Source organism: Protopterus annectens, chromosome 4.part0 (genome assembly GCF_019279795.1).
Source record: "Protopterus annectens isolate FY-2018-M chromosome 4.part0, PAN1.0, whole genome shotgun sequence".
In the NCBI taxonomy this organism is placed as follows: Eukaryota; Metazoa; Chordata; order Ceratodontiformes; family Protopteridae; genus Protopterus; species Protopterus annectens.
In genome coordinates this window covers 1,305,613,143-1,305,625,657 of record NC_056733.1, presented here as the reverse complement: position 1 = coordinate 1,305,625,657, position 12,515 = coordinate 1,305,613,143, and the positions used below count along the sequence as shown (strand labels likewise).

Here is a 12,515-nt window from a genome sequence, read left to right as displayed (position 1 = left end):
GTCCTTTTTCCACTGCAAATACATTCTTTCAACTCTTTATTATTGTCCCCAACTTCTCCATGGTTGATAAAAATATCCTTGACCTGTATATAAAAATTAAAGGGGCTTGATACATTTTTCGTTGCTTATATCTTGCTATCCACATTAATTAATGAGACATTTTTTTGCTGTTTATATCTTGCTATCCATATTAATAATTGAGAGCTTCCAGCTTGTCAGTTTTTATATTATTTTGTTTAGTCTTTCCACAGATCCTTAGCTGCCATAATAGAAACCTTTTTAATCCATAAACCTAAATACTTCATCTTATCATGTCTCAGTAAATATGAGTAGATTACTGCTATAGCCTTTGTTTTATAATCATTTAATTTATATCCTGAAATACTAAAAAATGTTTCCAAATGTTTTACAGCAATTAAATACCTTTTTCTGGATTTATCAAGTATGTAGTGCATAGAGCTTCATGTTTACACTCCAGTTATACAAAAATGACAAAGCAGTTAACTCTTTCACTCCAATGGATCTTAGGAAGTTTGCACTGCAACTTCCAATGGGTGGAGCCTAAGCCTTTTGACAGAGTAAAATTATGTCCTTGCATTTCAAACAAATGTTTATATCTCTGGAACCATAGGGGTTATGAAAGAAGTATAAATGGCAAACTCTTGAGCACAAATTATTTTTATAGTGGTAGCATTGTTTAGGTTTTAGGTCTTAAACCACATTTTATAGGTCATAGTAAACACAGTAACTATTAAATTTGTAATATTTTGTAAACAACTTACAATATCTCAGCAACCACTCAAGTTACACACATACTGTCAGCAACATTTTATTCATCTAGCTGAGAACTTTCATATGAGGCTAAGGAGTACTGACTGTCTTACTCGGTTGTTGAAATATTTAGAAAAATGTGGAAAATTATATTTGTATAAATTAATATCATAAAAACAATAGTTAATATCTATTTACCTGCACTAGACAAATATTAATGTAGTTGAGCTTGCCACTGTGTACATAGCATGGTTTTGGAATTATTGACGGAAATATGAACAAGCAATATTTGATGGGTAGAAGTGTCAGTAGGAGTTAATTGAGTCACTCGGATGTAATGACTATTAAGTAGTATGTCCCTGACTTTCCTTAACATAAGACAATGTGTTGCGCTGTCTTTCTGATAGTGCTCGCTAAGTTCTTTACAGGTTTGAAAGTCAGCAAAGCACTTAGAGCGTTTTCTTTTTTTCTGTAACCAGTATTACATGGAGCATATAAAGCTCTATGCACTACAAAGTCTCCGATCTCCAATCACAGACTTTATTATGTGTTCTTGACACAGATGCCAAAATTCACCTCTCAAGCATTGCTCTCAAGAGTAATTTTTTGGCATTCATATCTCAAACACATAATGATCAGCAAACTAATAATAATCCTCTTTGTTACTCTGTGTTGCGTTATGTTATGTTTGTCAATATGCATCTCTCATCGTTTGCATTGCATCATAATGTCTGGTTAGCCTAGAGACATTCGCATCATCTACCATAATGTGGCAGTGGGATATCAGTGTAATGCACACTAGCTTGACTGACTAATTAATCATTTTAGAATTATGTAAATCATTGTGCTGTGCCTTGCGTGGATAATCGTCTTTCCCTGAGGTTTATTGACACTAGATTTAATTATATTAGGTTCAAGATTTAGGACAGTCACACAGCCTACATTAGTGGGTTGTTCCTCAGAAGAAAAGAGAAATGTTTGCAAATCAGACTTTCACATTATGTGTGAATGCAATGCCACGATTTTTTGTTTCAAGGAAACATTTTCATTTTTGTAATTTGCAGTGCCATCTTGGACCTTTGTAATGTCAGCCCAGTGACATAGCTGTATTAGGAAGGATAGTGGTAAATAAATGACAATCATATGTTTAGTAAAAATAAGGTTCTAATTAAATAATGAACAAGAAAATAAAAATTTCTTGTCAGTGACTTTTAAGAGTAGATTAGACCTGAATTATAATATCGCAATTATATTCTTTTGTGTACACTGATTTAAGAAATCCTATCAGTGTGTATTTGCTTATGTGTTTTTTCACTTTAGCATAACTTAACTACATGAATGCTGATCTCTGCTTAAAAATATAGGATGCTGAACTTTAATGTTGCTACATTTATTGAAAACTAATTAGTATTACCATCCACCAATGACATTTATAATGATTTTTTTTCCACTGTAATCTTCTTTAAATGTAATTGCCTGCCATATGACTGCAAGTATAATGAAAAGTACAGTACCTCCTGACTTAATTTGGTTTCTGCTCTTCTGTTTTTTCTTTTTTAGGATCTCGGGAGAAAAAATAAACGCATTCCAATGGTGAGTGTGCATTCTCAGTTTTTGTGTCACTGATTGCCTTTCAAAATATTCTTAACACAAGCCTGTCCCAGTAGAATGTTATTCCAGGCCCCTGTTTCTCACGTCACCCTCATTGAGAGTGTAGTGACTATTGCACTGTGTCAAAAAGAGAACAATGGCATTATGTTAGAATAATGACTCACTTCTCACAGGCGACATTAAGAGCATTTATCATTGATCAGACACATTCTACTTCTTGTTCTTCTGAGATGTTTTCTTGTCAAAATATGCACCAACAGAATGCTGTACCCCATGAGGCCTAAATACTTAATGGAATCATTTTCATTTCTCTGGAAACGGAAAGCCAGAAGTCCCAATATTAAAGTACTATTTTAGTATTTCTGAAAAAAAATTAGAATATGGCTGAGCTCAGACATTTTTTTTGTTTGGGTGAACATTTACTGACATCAGATGTTTGCTTGTATTAAGCTTCAAATAATTTATTAAGGCATGTGTTTATTCTGCTATGTTCTGATATAGTGTGACTCAGTTACACCTGGAGCTAATTCATAAGAGAGAGAGGGAGAGAAAGAGAGAGTTTATATATGTTTATGTTTATATGTGTGCTACAGGTGTCCACATTCTTATTTATTTATTTATTGACATTTGTTGACCAGGAAAGTCCACTGGGTCAGAATAGCCCATTTTCAGCATAGGCCCGGTAAGAAAAGCTCCAGTAACAACTTAAAATTACTACAAAAAACAACTAAACAAAGTTATTATATGACAGGATAAGATTTGCAATAGTAAGAACACAGTACAATTATAAATAGCATTTCTTAGTGATTAGAAATATACAGAGTACAATGTCATTATGCAGACAGAATAAATGACAGTAGAAATTGTACAGTATATAAATGGATAACTTGTTGTGGACATTCAATGTAAACAATGTAAACAATTCTTGTATCAGATATAAAGGATAAAAGGTAACTATATGATTTACTGCCATCATAAAATATGAAAACATAAAGTACATGGATAAGGTATATAGTAAAGAAACAGTTCAGAGAGCACTTCTTTTTATTGTCTGAAAAGGTGTCTTAGTGGTATATCTTAATTCTCACTGATGCTACTCAACAGAGTAAGTGGTGCATTAAGATGGATGGATGGATGGATACTATCTGTTACATTTAGAGAGACTATACTCCAAATTAATGGTCCATCACAGTTTTTGGTTCTGTAGTCTGGTTCCCAGATAGGGTACCTTTTATGCAGAGTCTAGACATTGTACTAAGTTGTGACTACAGGGAAACAGGAGCACAAGCAGTTTTCATTTGCTGTGCATGCACTTTGATGAGGCTATAAGAGATCCCATGCTTAAAGAAGTGACAAAAAGGGGAAATAATATGGAAACCATAAACGGCCATTATTTAAGTGTTCCCAGAACAAACCACGATCCACGTATATGTCACAAAGAACTTCTTTTATTGAAATACAAAACGAAGGTTGAGCGCATTCATCTACCCAATGTAGATTTCATCAGAACACTGAATATATCAAACCTTGTCTCTTAAATACTTTAAAATTCCCACCTAAAACACCACCTGACCAATTAAACTACCATTAAGTTTTAAAGACATAAGAACATAGATTTGGTAAAACCCATATATACAGCCTTCTAAATATTAGAGGTATTAATAATGGTTAAAAAATGCCTAAAACAGCATCAAAATTTAATCATATAATAAAAATTATCTATCGGTGGAATATGAACCATACCCCAACTCTAATAATACATACTAGATGAATGTTTCATATAAAATATGACAAATGCATGGAGTGCATAAAGGGAACAATATCAAATGTAAGATATAATCCTACAGTAAATACTAATTACATAACAAATACAATATATAGTTATGACCTGCCTAAATATATTGTGCATTACCAAAGTATATAAATGCCTATATTTAACAGTGAAAAATTGTTTTATATACATATTTGATTGGGTGTATACGTATATATATCTATATGTCTCTCTCTTGACAAAACTACAACATTGTTAATTTCTTATAAGGGGCTTAGTAGGAATATTTTCATTGATACCTGGTGGAATTGCCGCATTTAGCTTTAACTGCCATTTGATCTCTTTTCCCCCAAAATTGCCTTGATGTTACCCCCCCTGGGGTTGTTCCTAACTACTTCAAGAATGGCAAATTTGAAGGTGTTACAACCAGCACTACCAGCTAAATGTCTGTATAGTGCATTATTCATATCCTTCTTTTTTATACAATACAAATGATCGTAAATTCTATTACATAATTTCCTGTCCGTTTTCCAACATAAAAACTTGGACAGGACATGCACTTTCCTATATAGACAACATGTTGGGTCTGGCAATTTCCCTTACAAAGATAAATCCTACTTCTAATAATATTCTCTAAACTAATGCACTCCACTTGTAAAATGGAAGGGCACTGGTTGCAATGTCCGCATTGCTTAGTCCCTGTCCTATGGGTGTTCCCGGAATTATCTCTGTGATTAGACCTAATGTCAATCATTTTTTTGAAATTCATCCCTGTTTTATATACATATGTTGGTTTCTCACCCACTCTATCACAAATTCCTTCATCACTAGTAAGAATATTCCAATTACTATCTACAATCTTTCTCACTTCCCCTACGTGATGTCCAAATTGTATTATGTATGACCTGTGATATCCTGATGTACTACATTCATTTGCGCTGGTTGACAATAAACTCTTGCCCAAGATGGGTATATATTTATTACCCCATTCTCATATAACATATTCGGTGATGTCCTTGATCATGGCCTCAGGTTAACCTCTCTGTCTAAATAGTTTGCTAAATAGTTTGTTTGTTTAAAACTTAAAACTTAATGGTAGTTTAATTGGTCAGGTGGTGTTTTAGGTGGGAATTTTAAAGTATTTAAGAGACAAGGTTTGATATATTCAGTGTTCTGATGAAATCTACATTGGGTAGATGAAAGCGCTCAACCTTCGTTTTGTATTTCAATAAAAGAAGTTCTTTGTGACATATTCGTGGATCGTGGTTTGTTCTGGGAACAGTTTTTGGTGCTGTCTTTCTTCTGGTGTTGAGTTCCTTGAACCTTCGTTGTTGGTATTTGTCGTCAGCCATGGATTCCATTGGGGATATATCCTGCAACTTCTCTCCTGTCAGAAGAGATGAAGTGGACAAAATACACTCAGAACTGGTGATTCTAATGGGTGAAATCACCCGGTTGTTGGAAATGATGACACCGCCTATCACTTCACGTAACACAGCCTCGGAGAAAATTGAAATGGAGGGGATGACATCACCATGTTCCGACATAGGAAGTGTTAGTTCCAAGGAGATTCCAAATGGTCAAGAAGCCCTGAAAAGGAACAATTCACAGTCCAATGGCACTTTCTATGGTAGCAGAACCATTGGCAATCACATGCGTCAGTTTAATCTTTCTACTGCATCTGGTGAGGTTTCGGAGGATGTGTATGTTTTGTCAGGGGCTAAACCTAAACGTACGCAACCCACACGCACCTATTTTTCCCAAGTGGGTTCAAACTTGGTAAATATGAAAGAAACTGCCACATCCAATAGGCCAAAGACGTCGGAACCTATGGATGGTATGAATAACAAATTTACTTTCAATTTAGATCATTTTTTAATACTGCCTTATGATTTCCAGTCCGTGGATAATCATAAGAAACATAGTACTGTACAAGAACAAGACATTACTTTAAAAGACATGATTTTTAGCTTCGGTAAGAAGCTTAACCGGATAAAAGCTTTGCAGATGGACAATTTATATTTACGCCAATGTGTGGACTGTGGCATTGTCCCTATGGGTTTACATTTTTTTAAACAGCCCATTGTGATAGAACTAAATGAGACCAATATATTGACTTGTAATAAAATGTTTGACGGTTTTGGTAGGCAGTTTATGGAGTTCATAATATCCTGCAATGACAACAAGTTGAGTACACTATTAAAAGATGTAGAAGAACTCAATGTTGCTATAACCAATGATTCATTATACCCACAGTGGGAGAAATTGCATGTTAAGCAATTTCATTATGTAGAAAGTAGTAGTAAAAAAATGTTTGATAGAAAATGTAAAAAATTTCTAAGGGATACAAGACAATATGAAAATGAAACTGCCTATAATTGGAACAAAAGAATTAATGTTAACCCTGACAGACGTGATAGGGGCAATGATGTGGACTACATGTACAATGATCTTGATAGAGAGGAATGCTATGGGGAAGATTTTTTAGAGCAAGAAAAAAAGTGGAAGGGCAACTACAAATGGCAAGAAAACATATGGAGACAAGGGGATCGAAGAACAAGGAATCCCCACAGGGGTTACTAGTACAGGAAAGTGAACCTACTGGCAGTAGGGTCACTGATGGGGTGGTATATAGTGTAGGAGACTTCAAAATATATAATTACACACAGCACCTTATAAACATTGAACACTTTGATACATTTTCGAAAGGTATGAAATATATTCCTAGAAGGAAGTTTGATCTGGTTGATACTTCAGTCGAGTTCAAGTTATTCTTGAGAAAGATAAATTTGGGTATATTTTTTCAAAATTCATCTGATAAGCATTCAAAAATGGACTGCTTAAAGAAGAAAAGTAATTTCACTCCACCCATGCACAATACCCTATCAACCTTTGAAAAGGTGGTCAGTAAGAAAATATATGAACTATATGGTAATTTACAAAAATCAGGTCATTCTTCCCGGTGGAATGTAGCAGTCGAAAAACTATTAGATTCTATATATTCTCAAAATATTAGGATTATGACTGCAGACAAGGGGGGTGGAGTGGTATTGTATGATATGGATAATTATATTGCCAAAATATTTGACATTTTGAACAATTCCGAACAATATGAAGTAACTTCTATCAATCAGATAAACATTGCCCATAGAAGAATTGACCTGTATCTAGAAGAATTTCTATTGGATGATCGAATCACGCTTGAACTGTACAATTTTTTAAAAGTAGAGTACCCCATAATGGCAACTATAGTAGGAATTCCCAAAATACACAAAAACATCAGGGATCCTCCTTTTAGACCCATTATCTCAGGAAGTCGTAGCAAGGCCTTTCCATTTGGTAAGGTCATTGATCAATGGTTAAAGCATATCTACAAGTTGATACCACACATTATTAAGGACTCCTGGGAATTTTTAGGGAAGTTCAAACAAGATATATGGGATCCCAATTTATTATTTGTTACCATAGATGTAAAGGATTTGTTTTCGTGCATACCTAAAACGGATGGGGTGACTCGATTTATTAACAGTCTGAATAAATACAATCAATTACAGTGGGACAATATCGATATACTAACAGAATTCATCAATATTGTGCTAGATAATAACTTCATATTCTTTGAAGGGGAGTATTACAAACAAATAGCGGGTGTAGCTATGGGGGCTGCTTGTGCCCCCATGTATGCCAATCTCATCCTATTGGATTGGGAGGAGGAATTTGTATTGGAATCACCCTGGAAGGAGTACATATGTTGTTATGTCAGGTACCTGGATGACCTATTCATTCTTTGGAAGGATGATGAGGAGAAATTGATGAATTTCATCAATTACATCAATGGTAGTACTTCCTACTTGCAATTTACTTATAACATCAGTAAGACAGGAATAAATTATCTTGACACTTACATATTCAGTGATGGACACACTTTTCAGTCCAAGATCTATAGGAAAGACACTTTTTGCAATGCCTATCTAGAGTTTTCCAGTAATCATCCCTATACGCAGAAAATAAGTATTTTAAAGGGGCAATGCATAAGGGCTGCTAGGATGACCTCCAGAAAGGAAGATATGATTCTTCAGATGGCCTTTATCTGCAAACTATTTAGACAGAGAGGTTATCCTGAGGCCATGATCAAGGACATCACTGAATATGTTATATGAAAATGGGGTAATAAATATATACCCATCTTGGGCAAGAGTTTATTGTCAACCAGCACAAATGAATGTAGTATATTAGGATATCACAGGTCATACATAATACAATTTGGACATCACGTAGGGGAAGTGAGAAAGATTGTAGATAGTAATTGGAATATTCTTACTAGTGATGAAGGAATTTGTGATAGAGTGGGTGAGAAACCAACACATATATATAAAACAGGGATGAATTTCAAAAAAAATGATTGACATTAGGTCTAATCACAGAGATAATTCCGGGAACACCCATAGGACAGGGACTAAGCAATGCGGACATTGCAACCAGTGCCCTTCCATTTTACAAGTGGAGTGCATTAGTTTAGAGAATATTATTAGAAGTAGGATTTATCTTTTTAAGGGAAATTGCCAGACCCAACATGTTGTCTATATAGGAAAGTGCATGTCCTGTCCAAGTTTTTATGTTGGAAAAACGGACAGGAAATTACGTAATAGAATTTATGATCATTTGTATTGTATAAAAAAGAAGGATATGAATAATGCACTATACAGACATTTAGCTGGTAGTGCTGGTTGTAACACCTTCAAATTTGCCATTCTTGAAGTAGTTAGGAACAACCCCAGGGGGGGTAACATCAAGGCAATTTTGGGGGAAAAAGAGATCAAATGGCAGTTAAAGCTAAATGCGGCAATTCCACCAGGTATCAATGAAAATATTCCTACTAAGCCCCTTATAAGAAATTAACAATGTTGTAGTTTTGTCAAGAGAGAGACATATAGATATATATACGTATACACCCAATCAAATATGTATATAAAACAATTTTTCACTGTTAAATATAGGCATTTATATACTTTGGTAATGCACAATATATTTAGGCAGGTCATAACTATATATTGTATTTGTTATGTAATTAGTATTTACTGTAGGATTATATCTTACATTTGATATTGTTCCCTTTATGCACTCCATGCATTTGTCATATTTTATATGACACATTCATCTAGTATGTATTATTAGAGTTGGGGTATGGTTCATATTCCACCAATAGAGAATTTTTATTATATGATTCAATTTTGATGCTGTTTTTGGCATTTTTTAACCATTATTAATACTGATAATATTTAGAAGGCTATATATATGGGTTTTACCAAATCTATGTTCTTATGTCTTTAAAACTTAATGGTAGTTTAATTGGTCAGGTGGTGTTTTAGGCGGGAATTTTAAAGTATTTAAGAGACAAGTTATGATATTTTCAGTGTTCTGATGAAATCTGCATTGGGTAGATGAAAGCGCTCAACCTTCGTTTTGTATTTCAATAAAAGAAGTTCTTTGTGACATATTCGTGGATCGTGGTTTGTTCTGGGAACAGTTTTTGGTGCTGTCTTTCTTCTAGTGTTGAGTTCATTGAACCTTCGCTGTTGGCATTATTTAAGTGTGCTGGTCTATTTTTTTACCAAATTAAAGAGTGGCAATGGGAATATAGGAAAGTGAAAAGGGAGGGAGGAAGGAAGCAGAGGATAGAGTATAAGGTGAAAACCCAAGAGAATTAGCAAGATGGAACTAGGTAATGTGGATAAAAAATGTGTGTGCTAGGTGCCTATTTTATATGAGGGAAGAGTAGGTAAGTTAGGGAAGGTAGCAAGGAAAATAAGACAGCTAGGGCAGGTAGAAGAGGTATGCAAACAAATATAGTCTGCAGACAAGACTGACAAGTGAGGAGATGGCACAATGAGGGAGGGAAAGCACAGCGGAGAAGGAGACATTTGATAAATGGAGGAAAGGCAGTAGTGATGATATGGGCTAGTGCCAAGCATAGCTAGCTGGAGTTCTGTAAAGAATGATACGTCCTTTGAATATCAAACTGATTTACACAAATGCTTATGTTACAAATGTATTAGAACTCTATAGCATTTGAATACCAAACTGATTTGTACAGATGCTTATGTTACAAATGTATTAGAACTGTATGGCATTTGAAAATCAAAATATGTTTGTAAAGTTGCTAGTGTTAAAAATGTATTAACAGTGAGTCCTCCTGGACAGAGAAGGAATATACATGTGAGACTGTATGTATGTTAGCAAAGGACACTGGAAGAAAATGGGTTAAACAGCTAGCTTACTTCTTAGTTTAAGAAAAATACCATTAATTGGACCAACTATTGGGCCATGGAACTGCTTATCTCACGGCTATGAATAGGACCAGAGACAGCATGTCTGGTAGAAGCCTTTGTTCATTAGCTCAGAAAAAAAAGGGAAAGCCCCAGGCACTGCCATAAACATTAGCAAAACTTTAGATATGCATCTTATCACATCTGTGCTAACATCCTGCCTCAAGCTTTAAAGGGAAATAGTGTGAGAACCTAGAGTCAGGTGACCAGATGAGAACATTCTACCAGCCATCTTGGAAATTTTAGATATTGCAAACAGTATTGCGTATTCTGTCTTGGGCCTGACAACAAGAAGGACCATGTACCACATCACCTGCCTTGCTCTATTAAGAAAGTAGGGAATAGTAATTCTCCTAGATTCAGTCAGGAAAATATAGTGAAGCGTAGTTTAGATATTGTTTTTCTTTATTTGTCTGAGTCTGTCCATCAATGTTATTTTCAATATTACCTGTTATTTGAACTCTGTGGTTTACTGTAAATATATATTCAGTATTGTCATGACCTTTTATTATTTATTATTAAATATATTTAAAACTTTTATTGTGTCTGGTCCTTTCAGAAAGTATTTAACCTTTGAGAGCACTTATGTTTATTCTGTGACACTGTGTAGCCAGTCCTGAAGGCCTAGCTGTCTTGGTCAACTACTACCATTTGTATTTGTATTAATATTACATAGTATAATTGGACAACCTTTGTTAAGGACCTTAGAATAGCTGAGCATGGAGTGTCTGGTGGCAATGATAACTACCTTATACTCTGGGCAGAAGGGGGCACAGCAGATAAATCTGTGCTGCCCTTTCCCAGGTCTGTGTGTGGTGTATGTGTGTGTGTGTGTGTGTGTGTGTGTGTGTGTGTGTGTGTGTGTGTGTGTGTATGTGTGTGTGTGTGTGTGTGTGTGTGTGTGTGCAAAAAATCACATCTCACAGTGTGTGTGTGTGTGTGTGTGTGTGTGTGTGTGTGTGTGTGTGTGTGTGTGTGTGTGTGTGTGTGTGTGTGAGCTACATAGAGCAGGGACATGAAGCACCGGTTTCACAGAGAGATTTCTCAAGGACTTGGCATGGGCACTCAGCTGAGGACTTAATTCTGCAGCACTGCTAGTGTGGAACCTTATTGGGGCCCTGGAAGGAGACAGATATAAAGAAATCCAGACCCCGGGCTGACTATGTTCCCTGTGTGCCCCTTAAGGGAAATTGTACTTGGTTTAAAGAGCTCCATCTGGAAATACATCTATTTCTCTAAAAGTGAATGTTCCCCATAGGTGTCAGTCATGAGAACTGATGTCATCACAATTTGGTGAGCAGTGGTGGGATACTAATTGAACGTATACAGCCTGTAAACAGTTGTCACTAAAGAAGGTGTTTGTATGTTTACCTTGTGGCTGCTGAGAGAACAGAGTTTCATTTTCACAACAGTTTTATTTATTTTTTTGTTAGCTTAGTTTAGTCAAGGAAAGCAGGCAAGGATGTCAGCAGAGGATTATGGCAAGCTGACAAGGAACCATTTGGCTGAGATGTACCAAGCCAAAGGACTGGTTCATGCCAACCTGACTAAAGGGGAAATGATTGCAGCCTTAATCACGGCTGTAGCACAGACCATCAACCATGAAAGTCACCAGTCTGGCATTGGGGATGTACAGCTCTCAGAAACAGTACAGTTCACCTTTTCCTCAGAGGACTTAAAAACCCATCTGGAGTTAAAGAGATTTGAACTGGAGTCCAAATAGTTGGAATTAGAATCAGCAGAGCAAATGCAACATATGGAGGCTAAAAAAAAAATAGAGACTGAGATGTTTGGAAGCCAAAGAAAATGAGTGGCAGAGGCAATATGAAAAGGAAATGCTGCCTCTCCTCCAGGGTCATGGAAGTAATGGGAAAGGGAGTAACTGTACCCTAGACCTGTACACTGAGACAGATGCCTGGTGTCAGAGCCATGGCCTCAAGCTCAATGCCCTTTGGTAAAAACTCTGTATCCATGAACTACCACATAGGCAGCAATCTACTTAACACCAAATGTGTGATAAGAAACCTTGGGACCCA

At 35.7% G+C, this 12,515-nt stretch overlaps 1 protein-coding gene across 5 annotated transcripts in view; it reads left to right on the top strand.

Moving 5' to 3' along the window:
* ACSL6 (acyl-CoA synthetase long chain family member 6) overlaps positions 1-12,515 on the top strand; it is a 1,926,773-nt gene that overhangs the window by 719,082 nt on the left and 1,195,176 nt on the right. For all 5 annotated transcript variants that reach the window (XM_044069184.1, XM_044069185.1, XM_044069183.1 and 2 more), the window contains exon 8: positions 2,332-2,364. In XM_044069184.1, coding sequence (XP_043925119.1) covers positions 2,332-2,364 — 33 coding nt within the window. The remainder of the gene's footprint in view (positions 1-2,331; positions 2,365-12,515) is intronic.